General features: G+C 42.8%; 3 protein-coding genes across 3 annotated transcripts; 1 reads left to right on the forward strand and 2 right to left on the reverse strand.

Moving 5' to 3' along the window:
* Nucleotides 1-6,550: 6,550 nt before the first annotated feature.
* On the reverse strand, nt 6,551-13,190 carry LOC106089611 (transient receptor potential cation channel subfamily V member 5). Its single transcript, XM_013255511.2, has 9 exons — nt 12,792-13,190; nt 12,494-12,720; nt 11,907-12,417; nt 11,543-11,834; nt 11,365-11,486; nt 7,735-7,842; nt 7,519-7,670; nt 6,917-7,451; nt 6,551-6,829 (listed from the first exon to the last, which is right to left on the reverse strand). Exons 1-9 carry the CDS (start codon nt 13,188-13,190, stop codon nt 6,659-6,661), a joined length of 2,517 nt encoding a protein of 838 aa, XP_013110965.1. The 3' UTR covers nt 6,551-6,658.
* Nucleotides 13,191-16,034: 2,844 nt separating this feature from the next.
* On the reverse strand, nt 16,035-17,312 carry LOC131998535 (uncharacterized protein K02A2.6-like). The gene has a single exon (XM_059370898.1). It carries the CDS (start codon nt 17,310-17,312, stop codon nt 16,035-16,037), a length of 1,278 nt encoding a protein of 425 aa, XP_059226881.1.
* Nucleotides 17,313-18,183: 871 nt separating this feature from the next.
* On the forward strand, nt 18,184-19,176 carry LOC131998540 (uncharacterized protein K02A2.6-like). Its single transcript, XM_059370905.1, has one exon. The coding sequence runs from the start codon at nt 18,184-18,186 to the stop codon at nt 19,174-19,176; it is 993 nt and encodes a 330-aa protein (XP_059226888.1).
* Nucleotides 19,177-24,803: the final 5,627 nt, after the last annotated feature.

The following is a 24,803-nucleotide window of genomic DNA, read 5'->3' on the forward strand; positions in this document are numbered from 1 at the left end:
AGCTCAAATTTTCCACATAGTGTTCTCAAAAACTGTGGCAAATACGGTTCAAATCGGTCAAGAACATGATATAGCTCCCATATTTTAGCAGAATCCATGGTGGTTGGGATAGGCTTTATAATTTATTGATATCGGAAGGGGACGAACCCTTCACCGTTACCCACTAAAAAACACCACCCAAAATCTAAAGTGGACCGATAAGGACAATATGGGTATCAAATGAAAAGTATGCGGGAGTAGATGACGAATCTGGCATACAAATTCATGTCGATATATAGGGGTCACCCCACCCCCACAAAAACGCCCAAAATGGGCACACTAGCCAATCGCGAATATATGGGACCCGATTTGTTTGTTCCGCATAGACTGAAAAACCGCAGAACCGACTTTCTCGAAATTTTCGCATATTGTGTAGGTTGGTCTGGAATCAAACATAGGCTATACAATTTGTCGATGTCGGAAGGGGGACGGACCCTCTGCCTTATGCCAAAAACACAACCCAAAATCAAAAGTGGATCGATCGGGACAAAATAGGTATCAAATGAAAGGTATTGGAGAGTAGAATACGAATATGTTATCCAAATTGGGGCCGCCAGCCCCATAACTCCCCCAAACAGACATATTGGATGTTCATTTCATTATGGGACTCAAATGAAAGGTATACATTTTCATAGATTGTGAACGTTTGTCTGGAAGGAAACATAGGCTATATAACTTTTAGATATCGGATGAAGGCGGATCCTCCCCCTAACCCCAAAAACAGCACCCATATCCGAAAGTGGTCCGATGGGCACGAAAACGAATATGGTATTAAAATTTGGGTCCAAGCACCCAGCTCCTCGAAACAGATATATTCCAAGTATTAGGCAGTGGATTACAAATATGGCATAATACATTAGGTCCAAGTAATGGGAGGTCGCCAACCTCCAAATACCTCCAAATGGGCATATTAGCCGACCATGGCTATATGGGACTCAAATGAAAGATTTTAGAGAGTGGATTACAAATATGACATTAAAATTTGCGTTCAAGTCTAGGTGGCGCCTTTCCTCCTAAAGATACGTCAAATGGGTTATTTGACCCATTATGACAATATGGGACTCAAATGAAAGGTAGAAAACGAATTTCATATCCAATTTTGGAACCAAGTGTTTTGGGGTACGTCTTAAAGCACCAACATTAAGAGGGGATAAACACCGCTTTGTCCGATGTTCTCGCCAGGGTTCCAACGCGTTCAGCGTCATAGGCTACAATGGCACGAATTCGATATCCGCATTCAGGGCTAAGTGTCCCCACCCTAAAATGATATTAGAGAGTTAAAGAAGGCGCAGCGGAGCGGGATCGAAGATCGATTTACCGATTAAAATCAAATGTAATTAAAGTCAGTTGGAAATCATGAGAGAAATCACTGTACAAAATGTTCGCCCAATCGGATGAAAATTGGGCCCTCCACAGGCTCAATAAGTAAAATCGGGAGATTTCATTACGAAGCTATATCAGGTTATAGGCTGTTTTGAACATCGATACTTGAAATATTCAACATGATTGCAACATTTATGATTGGTATACATTCTTGATCGGATCGCTGTTTATAACCTACACCACTACTGGGGTACATGGTATTATAACTTAGGCATAGGCGGAGCAATGAGGACCACGCCCACTAGGGCACGGGAGACTATTCTGGATATCCGACCTATTGACATACAGATTAAGTGTGAGGCAGCCACTGCGGCTATGAGACTTAAGGCGATGGGAGAATGAATTGAGGATGGGAGCACTTCATACCATCGCGCTATAATCGAGTCGACAAGATGAGCCTTGATGTCGAGTGCGAGGCACTGCTGCCAGCGGCACACTTTTGGATTGACGGAACCCTAGTATTGCCATCTGGAAGATCATGTTACACGGATCGATCAAAGCTAGAGGACAGAGTGGACCTGGGGGTCTACATTGAGAACCCAGGGACTGAGAACTGTTTTAGACTGCCTGACCATAATACGGCCCTGCAGGCGGAGATCCGGGCGATCATAGAATGCATCAGGTGGTGTGGTGTTAACGCGAGCAGTTCGAGTGTGAACATCTTTAGGGACAGTAAAATTGCCATAAGGGGAATAACAACCAGGACGATAAGGTCACGAACAGTTTTGATGGCAAAATCTGCATCGTTTTGGTGCCGGGCCATAACGGAGTAAGGGGGAATGAATGAAGGCAGACGATTTGGCGGTAAAGGCCTGAGGACTGCCATCAATAAACTTGGTTAGCCCGAAGCCTTTCGGGTCGACACAGTCCGAGTTAAGGGCGTGGGCGACGAATGCGCATGCAACCCTGTGGAGCAGCGAAACGGTCGGTAGAACGACGAAAATCCTATATGGGAATCCAGATCGTGCAGAGACGAGGCTATTACTGAGAGGAAGTAAGAAAGAGGTCAGTATGGCTTTCGGTATCATAACGGGACACATAGGACTACGAGCACACTTATGTAAAATCGGTGCGGCAAGTGATAGCATGTGTAGGGCATGCGGGGAAGATGATGAGACGTTGTCACATTTCCTTTGTCATTGCCCGGCTTTCGCGTCTAACAGATACCAGCACTTAGGTGGAAACACGATACCAGACATGAACCAACTTAGGGGAGTGGCATGGAAAATAATAGAGGATTTTGTAAGTAGCACGGAATTCCTAACTTAGATTTCCTTTTTCGAGGTTAATTTTTAGTTTTTAGAACTCACAACAAGTGCCCAAACCTTCTTTAACCCTCCGATGAGTGAGAAGGTCCCTAGGGACCTTTTTGCCTTTTCAAACTGAAATTACGCCTACTTCGGCCACTACAACCCACCCCCAAAGGTACTCTGTATTCCAAATCAAGCCGATCGGATCATTACTTTAGGAGTTATTGAGGTTTTAGTGAGAATAGTACGCGGACGTGTGAATAGGTCCGTATGGACCTTGTACTGAATTTCACTAATAAATGCATGTTTTTGGGCATCATTATAATTTTTTTATTGTTTCAACACATAATTTACTTGTTCTGAACACAAAGACCTAAACTATTGACTATTGACAATTGACGGCTATTGACGACATTTGGGAAATGTTGCAACATAACTTGGCAGCGGCTTACACTGCTCATGAAGCACTAACAGTTGATGAGCAGTTGTTCCCTTACAGAGGCCGCACCCGCTTCACACAATATATTCCGTCAAAGCCAGCTAAGTATGGTAGTTATGCGACTCACAGAGTTATTATCCTGTGAAGGGAATGATATATTCTGGAAAACTGCCAAACCAACAACGGGAGATAGACCAGGCGGGGCAGAACGTAGTGCTGGATCTTGTGGAAAAATATTTAGAAGCTGGCCGTACTATATACGCGGCTAATTTCTTTACCACTCTTGACTTGGCGCGTATTTTGTTGAGGAGGAAGACCGCATATGTTGGTACAGTGCGCTACAACAAAACATTCATTCCACAGGAGTTCAAGAAGAACCCGAAGCGCACCATCAATAGTACATTATTTGGGTTCAACGAGGGGGATATATCGGTATGCTCATACGTGCCCCAAAAAATAAATAAAGTGGTGAACGTGCTCGTTGACGAGCAAACCGAGAAGCGGAAGCCCTATGCCATATTAGATTACAACGCCAACAAATGGGGCGTTGATATCATGGATCAAATGCTAGGCACTTACAGCTGCAAGGAGTTCGATGGCCGTTGGCCATGTTTTATAATATGCTGGACGTCGCTGCATTGGCTGCTTTTACGATTTACAACGCAATGTGAAGCCTATAAAAAGGAGTGACAGACGGCGGTCGTTCTTGTTACTGCTAACGAAACAATTGGCCACACCAAATATCGAAGAACGTGCCCTGAACAACCATATAACCTCCTGTCCAAGGATACGCAATGCGATCGAAGCATTCGATGGCAGGGTAAGAAAACATCTTCAAATTCAAGAATAGAATATATATTTATTTTTTTTTTTTTATTTTCCTTTTCATTTCAGGTATTACCAAGAGCGATGGAAGGCAATGTGCCGTCGTTTGCGGCTAGGTCAAGTAGACCGTCATGTAGGCTTTGCCGTTCTGAGTACGGGCGGCAGCGGAAAACGCGGGCATACTGCTTCGGCTGCGGCAACGCTGTTTGCGGAGAACATAGCACACTTTTACATCGCTGCAACACTTGCGCACAGGGCAGGGGACAAGAACTACACACAGAAGCTCAACAACAATAATTTTTAAATTTTTTTATAAAAGTCTTAAGAAAATTCAAGCAAAAAAAAAATTGAAAAAATTATTTCTGTATGTAGAATTTAGTTATAAACAATAAAAACAAAACAAAAAATCAAAAAAAAAAAATTTCATATGAAAAAAAACATGATTTACAAAAAAGGCCCGTAGGGACCTTTTCACACGGCCATGAAGTTCAGAACTGTCACTCATCGTAGGGTTAAACCTAAGTTGTGTTTTCTGTGAATAATTTTGAGAATTATTTTCAAAGCATCGGATCATTGGGCTAATTAATCTAAATTCACTAAATTTCTTTGCATTTGTGGGTTTTGGCCCGTGTCATATATTTGATGAAAATATTTGACTGGAGAGGCATATTGCTTGCTTCTATTAATTTCAAGATCTCAGAGGGCGTTTCATCTGGGCCCGTGGCCTTTATGTCTTTAAGCGATTTTATAGCACACTCAGTTTCGTCGTTTATGAAGGTTGAAATCATCGCGAATACGAATCTGTTGAAACTCGATCTTTTGGCATTTTTCATTGAAGATGTAATTTTTTGCAGCACTGGTCGCCGATCGTATCTCTTTGTTTATGTGTCAGCATCTTTTGTAGTCTCTATTACACCCTCCACCATGGGGGTATACTAATCGAGTAATTCCGTTTGTAACACCTCGAAATGTTTGTCTAAGGCCCCATAAAGTATATACATTCTTAATCGTCTCGACGTTCTGAGTCGATCTAGCCATATTCGTCCGACTGGACCGGTCCGGTCGAACGCATAAAGCTAGCCGCTTGAAATTTTGCACAGATACTAAATATCGATGTAGGTAGTTGGGGATAGCAAATGGGCTATATCGGTTCAGATTTAGATATAGCTCCCATATAAACCGATCTCCAGTTTTGATTTTTTGAGTCCCTGGAAGCCGCATTCTTTCTCCGATTTGGCTGAAATTTAGCAGGGGCAGCCCCTATTGTAGTCAAGAATGGCGAAAGGACTATGTGCCTGAAGATAATTTAGACGGGAAAAAAAGGTCTTTGTTTAGCCATAACCCTGCACCTACCCCCGCAATTGAAGGCAGTGCCACAACAGTTACTCAACCATCTATGATGTGTAAGTCCACCATGTGCCCAGCGTGACGTCAAAGTCCTGAAATTGCAATGGCTTTTCAGGACCCCGGTAGTAGTGAGAGCGGTAGCTCCAACCCATCTTTTAGAGGATACCCTATATGGGTGAATAGCACCAACTTTATCTTTCGGGGGTCAACGTCAAGCACTCTGAACGACCACACACACCCACATGAAAACGTCATGCTCGTAGCCAAACCTTCCTTTTTAAATCCCCCCAAATATCCAAGAACCTCAAAAAGGCATGCAAACATTGTCCTTGTGGTGATTGAGCGCTCTCTCTCTCTCTCTCTCTCTCTCTCTCTCTCTCTGAGTCACAATGTTCCTATTTAGGTCCTTTGCTAGGGGAACACTTTTTATTCTGCGCATCAACATCGTACGACCTCAATTCAGGATGAAACCTCACGTCCACCAGAGAGTCATGTATTGGGTTACCCAAAAAGTAATTGCGGATTTTTCATATAGTCGGCGTTGACAAATTTTTTCACAGCTTGTGACTCTGTAATTGCATTCTTTCTTCTGTCAGTTATCAGCTGTGACTTTTAGCTTGCTTTGGAAAAAAAGTGTAAAAAAAAGTATTTTTGATTAAAATTCATTCTAAGTTTTATTAAAAATGCATTTACTTTCTTTTAAACAATCCGCAATTACTTTTTGGGCAACCCAATATTTGACACATCTGATGTGTGGTCGCTGGTTATAATGGAGACACACGTCTACGAAGTTCGAATCAGTCCCTGCCCAATTGCAGTGAAGCCTGAACTACCCTGGTCTACCGTGGAAGGTTAAAGGCATTCGCTTGGTAGCTATTCTACCGCTACAATAAACCTGCCATCTTGGTGGTTTTGCGAGTAAAGCCTCTGCATCTGTTAGAAATTTTCAAAATTTGTTTTCTCCTTTCTTCTGGGACACAATACCAGATGTGAACCAACGTAGGGGAGTGGTATGGAAAACAAGTGGCACGGAATTCCTAACTAAAAATTTTCTTTTTCGAGGTTAGATTTTATGGGGCATGGGGCGGATTTATATCCGCAGCCTCTTCTCAACCTGGCCTAGCCTAATCTATTTCCGAAAATTTTAAATGTCACAGCGAATCGCATTTTCTTCTCCCTGTTTACAAATTTAGCAATACGCCTGGGCCAGTGTCTTAAAAATGTAGTAAAAATTCTGAAATTCAATAGAAAATAAGAAAATCATACCTTGAAAATGAAATTTCCAACAGAAAAGAATGAGCTTTGTTTTATTGTACTAAAAAGATTTAAACACTCCTTGCTGCTGCTGCATGATGCACTTGTTGCATGCCCAGTGTTACACATTATTATTTTCACTGTCCTCGGCAGGTGTGGCTCCAAAGAATTTTTCATATTCCTGCTGGCGCTTGCGAGCTCTCGCCTCTCTTTCGGTTTGGCGTTTTTTCGAAAATCTTTCGTGTATGCGTTTCATTTCCTGCACCTCTTTCATTTCCTCTTTGTCCTCATCCTATAAAGGTGAGTGATAACAAAAAAAAAAAAACAAGAGACATGTATTAGGTGGGGGGGAGGGGTGGGTTTACCCATTTATACTCACACTCATATTAAGACGCAATACCAGGGCCCTTCTACCATCCGACATGGGCTGGGAATATTGCATAAAATTTTTCAATCTCTCTGCGGGAGCAACACTACGTTCCACTACCAGAACAATGCGGGCCCACTGTCTTTGCCATTCATTGCGAATTTCGGCAATTTTCTGATAAGTGTTGCCCATCATGGCAATCAACATGTTAACCAACAGCACGCTCACAATCACCATAAACAGGAAGAAGAGAATTTTGGCCTCATATTCGTGCTGCGTGGAACTCATGGCACCATAGTAGTCACCAAAATTGGTGAGTGACATTAGAAACATGGCCACCACCGACTCCATGGGCGAAGGCATGGGATTGGCTCCCGTATCATCGATTTCCTCCGGGGTAGCTGGATTGTCAAATGTTAGAAATATTATGTAGTAGGCTTGCGAGAAGCCCATGACAAAGACCAAATAAATGGACACGAAACGTATCAAATCACCCATGACCATGCGATATATCATCACGACGAAGGGACCCACCGTTTTAAAGCCTCTGAAATGTAAGGAAATTCAAAATCAAAATATCGTCTGCTCTCATCGAAAGGGTGAAGCGAGCAAACCGGCAGAAGAACAAGAAGTAGGGGGCAGTGGTAAGCATTATCATTACGGCCACATGATCATCTAGCTCAGTGAGACAGGATAGCCTTAGCCAGGGTATTGTCATCATTAGGCAACAGGAGAACAAGAACATAACTCTTGAGGGTGCTGTCATCTGAAAGGGTTTAGGTTTGTACGAGCTTCATCAAAGGGCACCGCTACTGCTGTGAGCTACCTACCAAATTTTCCACAAACATTTTGTAGCCCAAAAAGCGGGCCTCCCTTAGGGCGGCCAGTAGATATAAAATAGCACCAAAAAATATCACAATTTCGGCCACAATACGTATCTGCCAAAGAAGAGAGAGAGAGAGAGAGAGAGGGAGAGAGAAATATAAGAGTTTTCCTTTTGATACCCTCTACCATAGGATGGGGGTGTACTAACTTTGCCATTCCGTTTGTAACACATCGAGGACCACATTGTAAGTCGATCTAGCCATGTCCGTTCGTCTGTCTGTGGAAAGCATGCTAACTTTCCAAGGGGTAAAGCTAGGCGCTTGAAATTTTTACAACTACTTCCCATCAGTGTAGGTCGGTTGGGTTTATAAATGGGCCATATCGGTCCATATAAACCGATCATGAATATTGACTTCTTGGGCTTCTAGGGAGCGCAATTATTATTAGATCTGATCTCCAACAAGTTTGCCAAGTATGGTCAAAATCGGTACATAACCAGATATAGCTCCCATATAAAATTGTACTCCCAGTGATACTACAGAGGGCGCAATTTTTTGTACAACGACTTCTCCTATGACCAAATATGATCTGAATAGGTCTATAATCTGATATAGCCCCCATATGAACCGTTCTCCCGATATTACTTCTTGAGCCCCCATAGGGCGCAATTCTTATCCATTTTGCATAATGACTTCTACTATGGTCTCAAACGTCCAAATCATGTATGGTCCGAATCGATCCATAACCTGAAATGACTCCAATCACATGGCAATTTTTATCCATTAACCTTAGGTTGAAAAGAGTGTGCGGATATTAATCCGCCCCATGCCACCACGGACATACGTCTAAGTCAGTAATCGGCTTGTTGTGCGGAGTTCCGTGCTACTTACGAAATCCTTAATTGTTTTCCTTCCATGCCAAGCCCCTAGGTTGATTCATGTTTGGTATTGTGTCCCCACCTAAGTGCTGGTATCTGTTAGACGCGAAAGCCGGGCAATGACATAGGAAATGCTCCAACGTCTCATCATCTTCCCCGCATGCCCTACACATGCCATCACCTGCCGCACCGATTTTACATAAGTGAGCTCGTAGTCCTATGTGTCCCGTTATGATACCGAAAGCTGTACTGACCTCCTTCTTACATCCTTTCAGTAATAGCCCCGTTTCGCTGTTCCAGAGGGTTACATGCGCATTCGTCGCCCGCGCCCTTAACTCGTACTGCTTCGGACGGCTTCGGGTTAACCAAGTTTATTGACGGCAGTTCTCTGGCCTTCACTGTCAGATCGTCTGCTTTCACATTTCCAGTTACTTCGCTATGGCACGGCACCCAAACAATGCGGATCGTGCCATCCTCAGAAAAGGGGTTAATTTCCTTCTTACATTCCAAGACTGTTCGTGATCTTACCGTCCTGGTTGTTATTGCCCTTATGGCCTGTTTACTGTTCGTAAAGATGTATCGTTGTTGTTGTTGTTGTAGCAGTTAATTGTGTTCTATCTTTCGTCTGCTTGATTCTGTTGAGTGGCAAGGCCCAGGAACTCTGCGACTGAGATGGGGTGCGTCCACAGGAATCTGGGTCTGAGTCGAGTGGCCGGGCAGTTAAGCAAGTGGCGTGTATCGTGCGGTCCCTGGTTACAATCGGGACATACATCTTGCACGTCGGCATCAATCTTAGCTCTGTGGGAATTGGGGCGGCTGCATCTGCCGGAATGTAATTGAGCCAGAACTACTCTGGTTGGCGGACCCTGCAGAACCGTATTATGGCCAAGCATTCTAAAACAGATCTCAGTCCCTGGGTTGTGAATGTAGACCCCCAGGTCCACTCTGTCCTCAAGCTTGGATGCAACCGTGTAACATGATCTTCCAGATGCCAATACTAGGGTTCCGCCAATCCAAGACTGTGCCGCTGGCAGCAGTGTCTCGCACTCGACCTCAAGGGTCGTCTCAGGTATTCGATCCATTCCTTCAGGTTTCCCATCGTCGCCTCGATAATACCGCGATGGTATGAGCTGCTCCCATCGCCTTAAGTCTCATAGCCGCAGTGGCTGCCTTGCACTTAAGCTGTATGTCTATGGGTCGTATATCTAGAATTGTCTCCCGTGCCCTAGTGGACATGGTCCTCATCGCTTCACCTATGCCAAGACAACATGTTCTCTGAACCTGTTGTATTATCCTTACGTTGCACTTTTTCTCCATCGCAGTCCACCAAACTTCTGAGGCGTAAGTAAGTATTGGTCTTATCACGCTCCTGTGGAGCCACTGGACTATCCACCTTGTCAGATATCAAAAATTGTTCTATTGAGGAAACGTGGTGCGGCCCACTTTCGTCTTCCTCGTGAACAGGCAGACGTCAGTCTTCGCTGTGTTAACATTGAGACCCTTAGGTATAGGCCAGTCATGCGCCATCTGTAAGACCCGTTCGGGCCTTCTGCATAGCTGGTTCGCATCCTTGCCCCTTATAAGTGTTATAACATTGTCTGCATAGCAGACGGGTTCAAATCCCTCCTCTGTCAGCATCCGTAATAGGTCATTTATGGTGGTCACCCATAGGAGTGGCGATAAAATGCCCCCTGTGGCATGCCTTGTGCCACTTTCTCCCTCGTATTTACGTCATGGGACCCGCAATTTATCCACCTGTTCCTTAGCATGTGATTTATCCAGTCTCTAAGGACCGGGTCCACCCGGATTCCTCTAAGGATTCCTCACGTTGTTAAAAGCCCCCTCCATATCAATGCATACCGCCAATGTGTAGGTCTTCACATCGAAGGATTGTCTTTTTTATGCACAACCTCGTGCAGGGCAGTCTCCACCGACCTTATGCTGCTGGTATTTGAGCAGTTCACTGGATATCCTACTCTTTGTCATGGTATCCACAATAAGTTCCATGGTTTTGATTAGAAAGTACCTATAAGCCGAAGGTCTTTAGGCCTTTGGTGTCGCATAACTTGCCTTGCCGGGTTTCGGTATAAATACCACCCTTCGGAGTATATGCAAGTCCCAGGCCCCCTATGAAAGTATTGGCCAGGAGGGGCGCCAGATAGTCCACCTCCTAAAGGATTCCTTCATTATAAATTCTGTAATGATAAGCCTTCGATCAACTTCATTATTCCAAGATTCCGGTGTCTCCGTGAGTCGCGTCGTATCAAAAGCCACGTCGCCTACTAACGTTTCAGCTGGGACATGGGTTTCTGAGAGAAACTTGGCGGCGTCGTTAACGCTATCGACCTGGTCGCAGAAAAGCTTCCAGTTCCCTTCCCGTTCGGCCGTTCTGTCGCTCTGGTCATTTTATTGTATTCCTTGGGCCGTGTGTAATACACATCCAAATAAACATGCGATTTTCGACCTCTTTCTCTCCGGTCATCCAGGGTTCTTCTGGGGCTAATTTTTCCTTTCCCCCAAAGGACAACAACAATCTTCGAAGGACCCCATCAGTGCTTGCAGTCGTAATCCCGTTGACATTGTCGTCAATGTCTTTTAGGCTTGGACCATCGAAATTATCTTGGCCAAGTCGTTTCTTGGCCAGTCGGTTTCCATTATCCTTTGGGGCAAAGAACATGTCAAATGCGATCCATGGTGGTGGAGGGTATATAAGATTCGGCCCGGCCGAACCATTGTTAGTGGCATCTTAACTAGGTACCTTGGCCAAATTCGATTCCATATTCATTAGGGGACATTCCTCATAGCTGGCCCACCATGAGGGTATATGTTCGGCATCACTATCATAGTCTATGTATTCACTGAAGTTCAACCAAAAAGTTTCTGAAAAGACATGGTTTGGAGTTGTTGTGAAAATGAACTTCGTATGGCTAACTTACTATAGGGCAACGGGTGAATATTGGCTATGCCAGTGGGGGGACCAGCAAATATGTTGCGAGCATGGCTGGTTACATTTGGCTTGCTGGTGGCTTTACCAGCATCTTCAGCATCTTCATCCTGCTCCTGTTCCTTGGGCCCCGGGCGCGATATGAAACTGACCAACGAAAACAAAAAGTAAAAGGAGAACATGTAGAACTGTTTGTAGAAACGGGACTTTACAAATGTGTCCCATTTGGTTTTCAACAGATCTATGACCACACCATCCAACAATTCCAAATGTTCCAATTTGTCCTGAGAAACGGAACGGGAAAAACGTAAGAAAAAAATGTGTTTAAGGCATATGGCAAAACTGCAAGGACTCACTCCAAATACCACAAAATTTAAGGCGGAATCCTTGTTTATGTCGCCCGTCTTCACATCTATGGTGTCAATTTTGAATAGGGGATACGCGGCACAGGTTATGCTTCCCAGCTGCCAATAGATCTCCCTTTCTATGCTCATGATATGGAAAAACATTTCCACTCTTCCCAATTTGGCAGCCAAGGTCAGGGGGGTGAGATTTTGCACATTCCGTAGATGGATATTTGTGCCCACCTCATAGGCCACATCAAACATGTCGATTTTCTCATAAATGACCAGCATGTGCAACACAGTGTTGCCATTGGTGTCCTGGAAATCTGGGTCGGCACCTCGAGCCAATACCAAGCGAAAGCATTCCTCTTGGGATAGACAGGCGGCAAATGACAAGGGATATTCGCCCCAATAGACATAGCCATCATAGTTTGTCATGGGATGAACGCCGACATACTCATGCTCGGGAGAGTCATAGCGGGAAGGTTTCTGGTCTTCGGCAGACATAAAGGCACCGCAGCATCTGGGCATAAACATTAAAAAAAAAATAGAAGCCAATTTTGCGATTTCTAATCCGCAATTTAGCACTCGTTACGCACCTTTCTTGTACATCCGCATTGGCATCCAGCAGATATTTGACCATAGCCGGATCTTCATTCACAATGGCTATGTGCAGCACTGACTCCCCATAATACTCATCACTCAGGTATATGTCCATGATGAGTTTGGGATAGAATTTCAATAGCCGCTTGGCCAAATCAGCATGTAGCGAGGAGGCATTGAGTAGGCATAAATGCAGTATGGTTTCGCCCACAGCACCTCTTTCCTGGAAGATGAAACAATTTAGGAATGGTTTTTTTTTTTTTCTAAGCAATTCTCACTGCTTCCTCCCCTTACATTCAAATTCCAACACACAAATCTATAAGCAGTGGGATTCGAGATGTATTCCGCCTCCGAGACCTCCGAACAATAGTCGTGAATGTTGAACTCCTCGTCGGGATTCTCTAGGGCGCGTATCTCTGGCAACTGCTTTGTGCGGGAACGTTCTTTGTTGCGTAACAACACCATTTTCGAAATGGGAAAATATCTGCCTTCGCCTCTATTGTAAAGGAACGGCTCCACCTTTGTTTTAATGGCATGATCTATCTCGGCAAATTGCTTGGTTTGACAGGCACGCTTCATCATGTCCACCAAAAGGCCACCACCCTTGAGATTAACAAATTTATACAACGCCTGGGTGGAGACTCCAGCTTGTTTCTTAACGCCACTGGTCACATTACTCTCCGTATTTCCCATGGTCACAAGGTTTTTTTCCTCTCAGCAATTTTTGTAGAAAATTAAATTTGATGCTATAACATTTCCATGAAAACTCCTTTCCTGCGCCAAAACTCAATACTTTTGTTCTTTTGCCCCAAGTAGCAACTACTGCATCGATTAAACAGTCGTTGGTATTGGTATCCGGGCATTTCGGTAGCATTCTACAATGGCAACACCATGCCATGAACTTGACCTGCTTGTTGGCCGTTTCTAGGGAAATTTTGTTGGCGGCATATTTCCAACAAATTCAAATTTTTTTGTCTTCGTTGTTAGGGGTGACCAGATAGAGGAACAAAAACACCTGTTGGATAAAATTCACCAAAGAAAATAAACCAAAAAGTTGTCCTGCAGTCAAGCGGTGAAGGAACGAACCAACACTGTGGCAACAACTGTTGCTTGTAATCAGGCTAGAGCCTTTGAATCTAATGGAACTGGTGCAGGTTCCCTGTAGCAAGTCTGGCGTTAAGTGCCGACAAGTCACCACTTTTGTCTACCATATGTGTGACATTGTCACCAAATTGTCTACAATCTTGTCTACATTGTTGCCAGGTGACAAACTATAATTTTTTTTTTTTTTTTTTTGTTATTTTGCCGGTTTGGAAAATAATTTTGCCGGTTCATAAATGTCTCTTTACTTCCCCTAATGACACTACTATTGACAATGTCACTATTTACCTCTGATGGACAAGGTCATATAAAGCTTGGGTACAGTCAGCAGTTGTGGTGAAAAGTCAATATTAAGTCAGTATGCATTTCCTACTGGGTGAGGTTAGCACGGAGAGGATGATACCAAAACATGTTGTATTGATATCCGCCTTATGTGGTTCATTGTGATTCCGCAATCTTCTCTCTCCGTCTGCTGCAGAGTTTACATTGAATTACACCTCCTCTGCTGGAGACGGTCCGTCAACGCCCTTCCTCATACCATTTGGACGCCAGCAAGAAGTCCTTGAGTCTGACTGGACTTACCCTTCTTAGCTGCTCTGGCAAGAAAGATCCATGTATCCTAGTTGGAAAAATGTTGTTAGACCCATTTTTACGAATTTTGAAGTCATTTTGCTGTGATTTGGTCTGCGAGTTCGAAATTCCAAGCAAAGATTCTCCAAGTCGGTTTAATAAATACAAATTACCAAATTGCAGGTAAACAGCTTGGAAAATGTGGCAAAATCCTTCAAAAGGCCTGAAATCGTGAAGAGCTTGTATGAGTAACCTGCATGAGAAAAATGTATGAGGAGCTTGTAAGAGGTACCAGTAGAAAAAATCTGTATGATGAACTAGTATGAGGAATCTGTATGAAGAGACAGTAGCCGGCGAAACCTGTATGATGGGTCTGTACGAACCCTTGTATGAGGAACCAGTATGAGAATCCTGTAATCCTTGTTGTTGTACCCACATATGTATGCGGGTGGGGGGTAGTCCTAGTGGTATTTTGTGCAGACACCTGCCGTGTTGGCTTAATCCTGCTGCAGGGCTCTTAACCCCGGATGAATATAATGCGTCTACCAACGACCCCATGTCAGCATGAGTACCAATTCGATCCCACATAGCTTGGACGTGATCTTCCCTTGGTTGGAAGCGAAGCACCAGCTAAAACTCCTTCCGATCTATGGGTCACTGCAGCCGCTTGATTACATGCAACCCCAGACCGAGCATCGAAATGACCTTTCTGCTATTTTAGGTGTAAACCACAACCACCACGTCGCTTCCAACTGGGGCCTCACCGTAGTCTGGCTGGAACCGAAGTTCCAGGGGCTCCTGACTCCCGTGGCACCATATTAAGGACTCTGGTCTGACCACCCAGTAATCCCATGGTAGCCGGTTGTACGCACCGGATTGACCCGATGGAACCCTCATCGGCAAGGATGGCCGCCTCAGTGTACGTGTTCGTCTTTTTCTTTCGTCATGGGAGAGGCACATCCCGGAGTGCCTTCTCCGCACGCTTCTGGTCCGTGCCGGAATTGAAAAGAACCCCGGACCCTGGTTCTGATCGGTTTGCCAGAACCGCCTTCATCATCGGTCGGTGTCGGTGAGGTGTAACCGGTGCATGGAGTGGGTACATTTCCGATCTTGCTCTGGCCTCACTTCACTACGGGAGTATAGTCTAACCGGCTATGTCGCAAGGTGCTGTGCGAACATAGCCAGCAGCGGGTCACAAGCGTCGTCGTCGTCGGACTATGTGACCCCCTCCGACCTCTCCCGTACGGCAATTTACGCAACTGCAGCATCCTAGCCCTAATATTGCCAGGCCAGTGCCGGGAAGTGTATCGTTCTTGCAGTTAAATTGCAACGGACTTCGTGGCAAGATCGATGAGATCGTAGACTTTATGAGTCGGAAGAGCATATTGGTCGCAGCGATCCAGGAGACAAAGCTGGCCAACACCTGCAGCTTGCACGGTTGTCAAGGTTACAATGTGCTACGTAAGGATCGCTCAAGGAATGGATGTGGGGGATTGACCTTCGTAATACACCATTCCATGCAGTATAGACCTATCTTGCCTGCGCTTCACGCTAGTGACCCCTACATGGAATGCATGGGGATAACAGTCAGGTCTGGTACTGCCGAGATAGAGCTATACAACGTGTATATACCGCCGGTTGGTAGCTGTGTCCCGATTAATGGCCAGACTTACAACCCCGACTGTTGGATATCTAAACTACTGTCATTCACACATTTTTAATCACATCTTCATTAAATTATTTTAACAAGCTATTATACTTTTTCGTATTTGAATAACTGTCACATTTTTTCAGTCTCTTTCATTTTTATTCCATAATAAAGACGTTTTGATATTTTTTGTAAAAGACTAGATTTTCTCAGATTCATCATTTGGCGACGAGGATGGGATATCTTTCAGTTTTTATTTGGGGATTTAAAGTAACTTTAAAATCGGCGCAAACCCTTATGGAACCATTTGGTTTTGGAACCACCACAATTGGCGAAGCCCATTCACTCGAATTTATTGGCTCTATGACGCCATTGGAGACCAAACGGTCAATTTCCTGTCGAACTTTGTCGTGTAACGCAAATGGAATATTGTAAGGTTTCATAAATTTTGGAACTGCATCGGACTTAAGGGTAATATCTGCTTTAAACGTTGGACAGTGTCCAAGTCCTTCAGAAAAAACTTCATTGAAATTGTTTAAGACTTGTTTCAATCTACATTCTAAATCCGTAAGAGAGTCATTTGAAACTTGCAAGCAGTTTTCGATCACCAGGTTATTGTATGGACTTTTTATCTGAAAATCAAATTCTTTAAACCAATCGAATCCAAATATGTTCACAACATTTTCCAAATCAACAACGTAAAGTTGTAAATTTCGTGTTTGGTTGCCGACATTAACATCCACATTAACCACCCCTTTTAGAGCCAACATAGCTCCTCCATACGCTTTTAATGTTTTATTACTTGGACTACACAAAGGTTGTTTTAATTTCTTGTAGACGTCAAGTCCAATCAATGAGCATGAAGCTCCAGTGTCTAATTGAAATGGCAATTCTTCGTTATTTACCTTAATAGTGATCATGAGTTTATCATTCTTTCCATTATTGACGGTGTCGATTGCTTCAACGTGACTTATAGACGATTCCTCTACCTCCATTTCATGAATTTGTTGACTATTTCCAAGCTTACCTTGTGCTTGACATACTTTCGATATATGTCCAAGCTTCGAGCATCTATTGCATCTGGTTCTATTCTTAAAGTGATAACATTCTTCTCTCTGATGAGACTTTCCACAGCCTGGACAAGACTGTAAATTCTTGAAAGTAAGCTTTCCCTTTGATTTACTTTCTGAAACATTATAACGTTGAATAGCGTGAACTTCATTTGTCGGCTCCATAGTATCTTCGATCTCATCCGACGCCTTAACAGTTGCTTCAAAAATTGAACAAATTTGCAGCACCTCTTCTAAAGATGGATTTGATTTTTGCAAACAAGCTGTTCGGACTTTCTTATGTGGAGTGTATAACACAATCATATCCCTTATTTTGTTATCGACGTAGGATTGTCTGCAGTATTCATTTTCACACGTAAAATTACATTCTCTGGCTACACCTCTTAGATCTGCAACCCAATCAACGTATTTCTGATTCTCCTTCATTCTTGTTTGATTATAAAATTTAAATCGAGCGGCTAAAATATGCTTTGCTTCAAAAACGCTAAATGCTTCTCAAGTTAATTATTCTCAAATAGAGAAGGAGGCTCTTGCCATAATATTTGGTGTGACCAAGTTTCACCAGTATCTATATGGTAGACACTTTGAATTAGTAACAGATCATCAAGCTCTTACTACAATATTTCATCCCTTCAAAAAGCTTCCTATCATGACATTGCATCGACTTCAACGCTGGGCCATTACACTGCAAGCATACGAATATTCTATAAAGTATAAAACAACTTTTCATCATGCAAACGCTGACGCATTATCAAGATTGCCAATGGGAGATGATAAAGAATTCGATAAAACTGAAGCGGAGGTGTTATATATTGATGATGTTTATAATACGATATTGCAAGACTGTCCTATTGATTCCGAAACTGTAGCATTGCACACAAAAAGCGACGAAACACTAAAAGTTATCACGAATTTTGTGAAAAATGGCTGGCCGGAGGAGAATAAATCGGAGGCTTCTTTCAATCCGTATTTTGCAAGAAAATATTCGATTTCTATCAAAAAGGATGTGCTTCTTCTGCACAATGAACACTCACGTGTAATAGTTCCAAGCTCACTTCGCTCAAAAGTTTTGAGTATGCTGCATGACGGACATTGGGGTGCATGTAGAATGAAGCAATTAGCAAGAAGATATGTGTGGTTTCCGAATATTGACCAAGAAATTGAGAGTATGGCAAAAAAATGTACGATTTGTCAAGAAAATGGGGATAATCCGAAACAAGTATTTTCTGCATGGCCCGAAGCTGAGCAACCATGGGAAAGAATACACATTGATTTTGCTGGTCCATTTGTAAACAAAATGTGGCTTATTGCAGTTGATTCGTACTCCAAATTTCCTTTTGTCAGGCCAGTATCTGTAGCTACCTCGGGATCAACTATAGCAGCTTTACAAAGTTTTTTCGCAATTGAAGGTCTACCACGTACCATTGTAACTGATAATGGTACACAATTCACGTCATCTGAATTTAAAAGGTTTTGTGAAGTAAACGCTATTGAGCATCTGACAACAGCCCCGTTTCACCCGGCTTCGAATGGATTAGCTGAACGTTTTGTTCGAACTTTTAAGACAGCTATTACTAAGATAAGTAAGGAACAACCAAATCAAGAACAGGCGTTGTACAAGTATTTGGTAACATATAGATCAACACCAAACCCACATACTGGTAAATCTCCAGCAGAATTACTTCACGGTCGTCAGCCTCGTACAATTTTAACCGCAATGTTTCCTGTGAAGCACGAATTATCAAAATTTTCTTCGAAGTTATCTATTGGTCAAAAGGTTTATGTACGAAATTTCTCTGGTAAAAAACGCTGGGTTGAAGGAGAAATAAAAGCAACAATGGGAAATTTAATGTTTACAGTAAAAACAGCGCAGGGCGAAGTCCGAAGGCATCAAAATCAAATAAAAAGCAGAATAGAAACGAGTGGAAACAATATAACTAAACAATGTCATGTATCAAAAAAGACAGCTAATGACGATATAGACATATTAATTCCAGATAACTATTCTAATATGAATCCAAGCGTAGAAACAAGTGAACGACACTCAACAGTTATCGAACAAACCAACATCGCAAGCAATTGTGAGAGGTTAGAACCAGCTAATCAAGCTTCAGGTCAAACCACAATTGTGGAAGCTTCCCAAAATATGCAATCCAACGGACAAGGAACTAGCGGAAAACAAAACTGTCAAAACAGCGAAATGTCACGCCCCTGTGGAAAACGTCGGCAACAGTTTACCCCCAGAAGATCGGAAAGAATTCGGAAAAGATTTAAAGGGAAAGCAAATTAAGTGCGAGGGAATGTTGGATATCTAAACTACTGTCATTCACACATTTTTAATCACATCTTCATTGAATTATTTTAACAAGCTATTATACTTTTTCGTATTTGAATAACTGTCACATTTTTTCAGTCTCTTTCATTTTTATTCCATAATAAAGACGTTTTGATATTTTTTGTAAAAGACTAGATTTTCTCAGATTCATCACCGACATAAGTGGGTTGGCCATAATCGTCTGGTTCTAGGGGACTTTAATGCGCATCACACTTCATGGCATTCTCCCCACGGTAACGACCACCGTGGCATAGCTTTGGCAGACCAGATTGAAAACTCCACGTCTTGGACGGTGAATGAGGATGCCCCCACTAGAATTACGAGGAGGTGCAGCAGCTCACCCGACATCTCCATGGCATCCCCTGATCTCCTGAATGACGTATCCTGGCAAGCCGTCATCTCTTTGGGGTCAGACCACCTCCTCATAATTCTCACTATCGACCGACCGCCCGACTTCATAACCTCTGAGCGCCGGACGTTTATCAATTATAAGAAGGCCGATTGGACTGGCTTCAGTGAACTGCCACCCCCCTCTGATGTGCTTGTGGCCGAGAGGAACTTCCGAGACATCATTAACGTAGCAGCCGCTCGCTTTATACCAGCCGGTAGAATACCCCAAGTGCGGCCCAATTTTCCGGCCAAAGCAGTGGTACTCGCAGACGAGAGAGGACCCCGCTAAACAGGGTAGTCAACGAACATAAGCGGAATTTGTGGCTGGCGCGGTCTACTGTTAAGTCACTCTCGAACCCCGGTAGACGGGATGACAGGACCTCAGTCAATTTTAGCGAAATAACCGTGACTGATCCGTCCATTTATTGTGCATCCCGAGAGAGACAGGGCAAGGAGGAGAGCCATTCGCCGTATTCGTGGTATCCGAGCCGATAGACAGCCATCACAACGCTTGAGGCATTACTCCTCCCGAGCCTCGTAGGAGAATTTCCATTCGCCTAGCATCAACATGGATTTCGGAGACTGCACAACAACAGCTTTGCATGGCATCACCGCACACATTTGCCGTGGCTTCAATCAACCCAGGTCATGTGATAGGACGACCCGTGGCACTGGACCAATCGAAGGCATTCGACACGGTCAGCAATGCCAAATTATTTGAGGGACCCTCCCCCTAACCCTAATTTTCAGAAACGCTAGATCTCGGAGATGGGTGGTGCGATTTAAGCGAAATTTTGTGTGCTCTCATATAGTACCCTAAAAATAAAAATTTGGTGTCCAAATTTCGGATGGGGTACCTAGGGGGGCCGCCCCAACCTAAAACCTACCAAACATATATTTACACCAATCACGGCAAATGAAAGGTATTTAGGATAAGAAAACGTATCTGATATCCATTTGTCGAACCAAGTGCTAGGGGGACCACCCCAAAACACCCCCAAATCGGACATATTTACCAACCATGGCAATATGGGACTCAAATGAAAGGTATTTGCGAGTAGAATACGAATCTGATATTCAAATGTGGGACCACGTTTCTGGGCTTCCACCTCCACCCCAAAACACCCCCCAAACAGGACTTATTTACTGAGCATGGAATATGGGGAATATAATAAAAGGTATTTGATTGCAGAATTAGAATCGGATATCCAAATATGAGACCATGTGGTTGGGGGGACCGCCTCTCCCCAAATACTTCCCCCAAAGGGGACACATTTACGACCATGGCCACATGGGACTCAAATGAAAGGTTTTTGGGAGTAAAGCACAAATCTGATATCAATATTCGGAAAAAGTGTCTATGGGACCACCACACCCCCACAACACCACCCAACCCCCAAAACACCCCTAAATCGGACATATACCGATAATGGCAATATGGGACTCAAATGCAAGGTATTTGCGAGTAGAGTACGAATATGATATCCAAATGTAGGATCACGTTTCTGGGGGGTGGACCCCTTCCCCAAAACACCCCCCAAAGTGGACTTATTTAGTGCCCATGGGAATATGGGTCTTAAATAAAAGGTATTTGAGTGTAGAATTAGAATCTGATATCCAAATATGGGACCAAGTGTGCGGGGGGCAGCCTCTCCCCAAAAACCTTCCCAAAGGGGACAAATTTACGACCATAGCCATATGGGTCTTTGGGAGTAAAGCACGAATCTGATATCAATATTTGAGAAAAGTGTCTATGGAGCCACACCACCCAAATAGGAAGTATTTGCTGACTTTTGCAATATGAGGCTCAAATAAGAGAATTTTTAATCCCCCATCCCCCAAAACACCCCCCAAGCCGGTCATGTTTGCCGACCACGGAAATATGGGGCAAAAATTAAAGGTATTTGGAAGTAGACCACGTATCTATTACCAACATTAGGGACCAACTGTCTAGGGGACGTCCCACCACCATAACAACCCCCAAGACAATTTGGATCGTAAAGAGAGTGGAGCTAAATATTCATAGTTTTTAGGGCCAATACCCCAAACCGGACATATTTGCCGACTTTTGCAATAAGGAGTTTAAATGAGACTTGAAAACGAATTTGATATCCAATTTTGAGGCCAATGGCAATATGGGTTCAAATAAATTATATATAGATATATGAGAATAGGGCACGTTGCTGATATATTTTCCGGGCTTAGTGTTTGGGCGACCACCCCAACCCCAAAACACCCCTTAATCGGGCATATTTACCGACCATGACAATGTGGGCCTAAATGAAAAGTATTGGGGGGTTAGAGTAAGAATTGATACCCATTTTCGGAATCAATTTTCTGGGGATCTACCCCTTTCCCAAAATACCCCACACACAGCAATTTTTAGTGGCCATTGCAATATGGGGCTCAAATAAAGGTATTTGGGAGTAGAATACGAATTTGATATCCTTATGATGACCTCTTTTGGGGTCATGCGTTTGGGGGACGCCTCATCCTGTAAACTCCTCTTGAGCACGATGCTGATATTTTTTCAGGGCCAAGTATCTGGGAGTACACCTTATATCCAAACTTAAATTCGTAGACCAATAAAGATCATATGGGATTAAGATAAAGACACTAATATTGTTAAACTGTTAGTCAAGCGATATACTATTGGGTTGCCCAAAAAGTAATTGCGGATTTTTTAAAAGAAAGTAAATGCATTTTTAATAAAACTTAGAATGAACTTTAATCAAATATACTTTTTTTACACTTTTTTTCTAAAGCAAGCTAAAATTAGCAGCTGATAACTGACAGAAGAAAGAATGCAATTACAGAGTCACAAGCTGTGAAAAAATTTGTCAACGCCGACTATATGAAAAATCCGCAATTACTTTTTGGGCAACCCAATATTTTCGTAGAATGTTATTTCACTAAAAAATCTTTAATTGTCGAAAATAAGTATTCCAAGGAAACTTTAGTTCCATATAAAGTAAAAGAAGGCGCAGCGGAGCGGGCCCAGGTTAGCTAGTTCATTGTATAAAAATGAAAGTATTGCGCCTTGTTTGTTTGTTTATATGTTACCATAGACCAAAAACGGTGGAACCGATTATCCTGAAATATTTGCAGATTGCAGAGTTTGGCCCCCCAAGTAAAGTATAGAACTATGCACGCGAATCGTGAGTAGTCGTGTCAAGCGTGAGTCACGTGATTCGTGAGCGTGATTGAATGAAAATTCTTCTTGCATGAACCTGAATCATGAGCAAAGTTTCAGCTCAATATCTCCATTTTTAAAGACTGTAGCGTGATTTCAACAGACAGACGGACGAGCATGGCTGATCAAGAATATATGTTCTTTATAAAGTCGGAAATGGATAAAATTTTAGGTCCATCAATTTCCCCGGGAGTTGCCCCAACTCAAAATTATGCCCCAAATGGGCATGTATACCAAACCGGACAATATGGAATTCTAATGCAAGTTATTTGAGAGTTAGAGGAAATGTCAAAAGGGCCGCAAACCCTTAAGGGTGTAGCAAAGCACACCGGGACAGCTAGTTACTTGCGAAAGGGTGATTTTTCAAGAGCTATAGGAAAGTTTTTTTAAAACAAAAAATCACATAAAATTCACGAAATCTTTGACCGTGACTGCACCTCAAATGGGCCATCCGCTTAGTCCAATTTTGGTAAACTCCAAGATATAAATATCGGATGCGCCCGGTAGCTCGCAGCTAAGCTTCTCGTGACAGCAATGAACATCACACAGATCGGAGTTCAATGTTCCGGCCTGTGTGGTGCTACCAGCTATCCCGTGCCGGGTGGAAATTTTTGTGTTCCTCTATGGTCGAGTCAAAACCAATTCTTTTTTCTTTCTTAATTATTTTCGAATAATTCCCGTGTTCACTCTTTACTTCGGACTTTACAGTTTTTTACAGTTTATGGAAAATTTCGAATTCTCCTATGGTCAACTGAAATGTGAAGCAATTCTCCTTTGATATCTTCATGATAGTAACGCGAATTCATCCTACGAAAAAAAAGCAAAGAAAAAATAATTAAAATTTAAACAATTATTAGCTGGATAATAATAAACTGAAGTTGTGATCTCTGGCTTTCCTTTTTGCATTTGCAAAGAAACTCTTCGATCATTAAGGTCGTCTCGAAAGAGAAACAAACAAAAACGAGTAAAAGCGTGGTAAGTTCGGCCGAGCTGAATCTTATATACCCACCACCATGGATCGCATTTGTCAAGTTCTTTGAATGACTTTTTCAAATAGAAATCGAGTAATAATTGCGCCCTCTAGAGACTCATAGAGTCAAATTGGGAGATGGGTTTATATGGCAGCTATAACAGGTTATAAACCCATTTGAACCGTATTTGGAACAGTTATTGGAAGTCATATCAGAACGACATATGCAAAATTTCAACCATATTGGATAAGAATTGCGCCCTCTAGAAACCAAGAAGTCTAATCGGGAGATCGGTTTATATAGCAGCCATATCATGATATGGACATATTTAGACCATACTTGGCAAGATTGTTGGTAGTCAAAATAAAACACTTTATGCGAAATTTCAGCCAAATCGGAAAAGACTTGCGCCCTCTAGAAGTTCAAAAAGTCAAGACCCAAGATCGGATATATGGCAGCAAAGTAATTGCGGATTTTTCATATAGTAAGCGTTGACAAATTTTTTCACAGCTTGTAACTCTGTAATTGCATTCTTTCTTCTGTCAGTTATCAGCTGTTACTTTTAGCGTGCTTTAGAAAAAAAGTGTAAAAAAAGTATATTTGATTAAAGTTCATTCTAAGTTTTATTAAAAATGCATTTAAATTCTTTTAAAAAATCCGCAATTACTTTTTGGTTATGAATTATATCAGGTTATGAATCGATTTTGAACCCATACTTAGCACAGCTGTTTGGAAGTCATAACGCAATACGTCATACAAAATTTCAGCCAAAACGAATAGGAATTGCGCCCTCTGGAAGCTCAAGAAGTCCAATTGGGAGATCGATTTATATGGCGGGTATATCAGGTTATGGGCTAATTTAGACTATACTTGGCACAGTTGTTGGGAGTCATACCAGAATACTTGATGCAAAATTTCAGCACAATCTGATAAGAATTGCGCCCTCTAGAAGCTCTAGAAGTCAAGACCCGGGGTCGATTTATATGGCAGCTATATCAGGTTATCAACCGATTTAGACTATACCTGAC

Source organism: Stomoxys calcitrans, chromosome 1 (assembly GCF_963082655.1).
Source record: "Stomoxys calcitrans chromosome 1, idStoCalc2.1, whole genome shotgun sequence".
Classification (NCBI taxonomy): Eukaryota; Metazoa; Arthropoda; class Insecta; order Diptera; family Muscidae; genus Stomoxys; species Stomoxys calcitrans.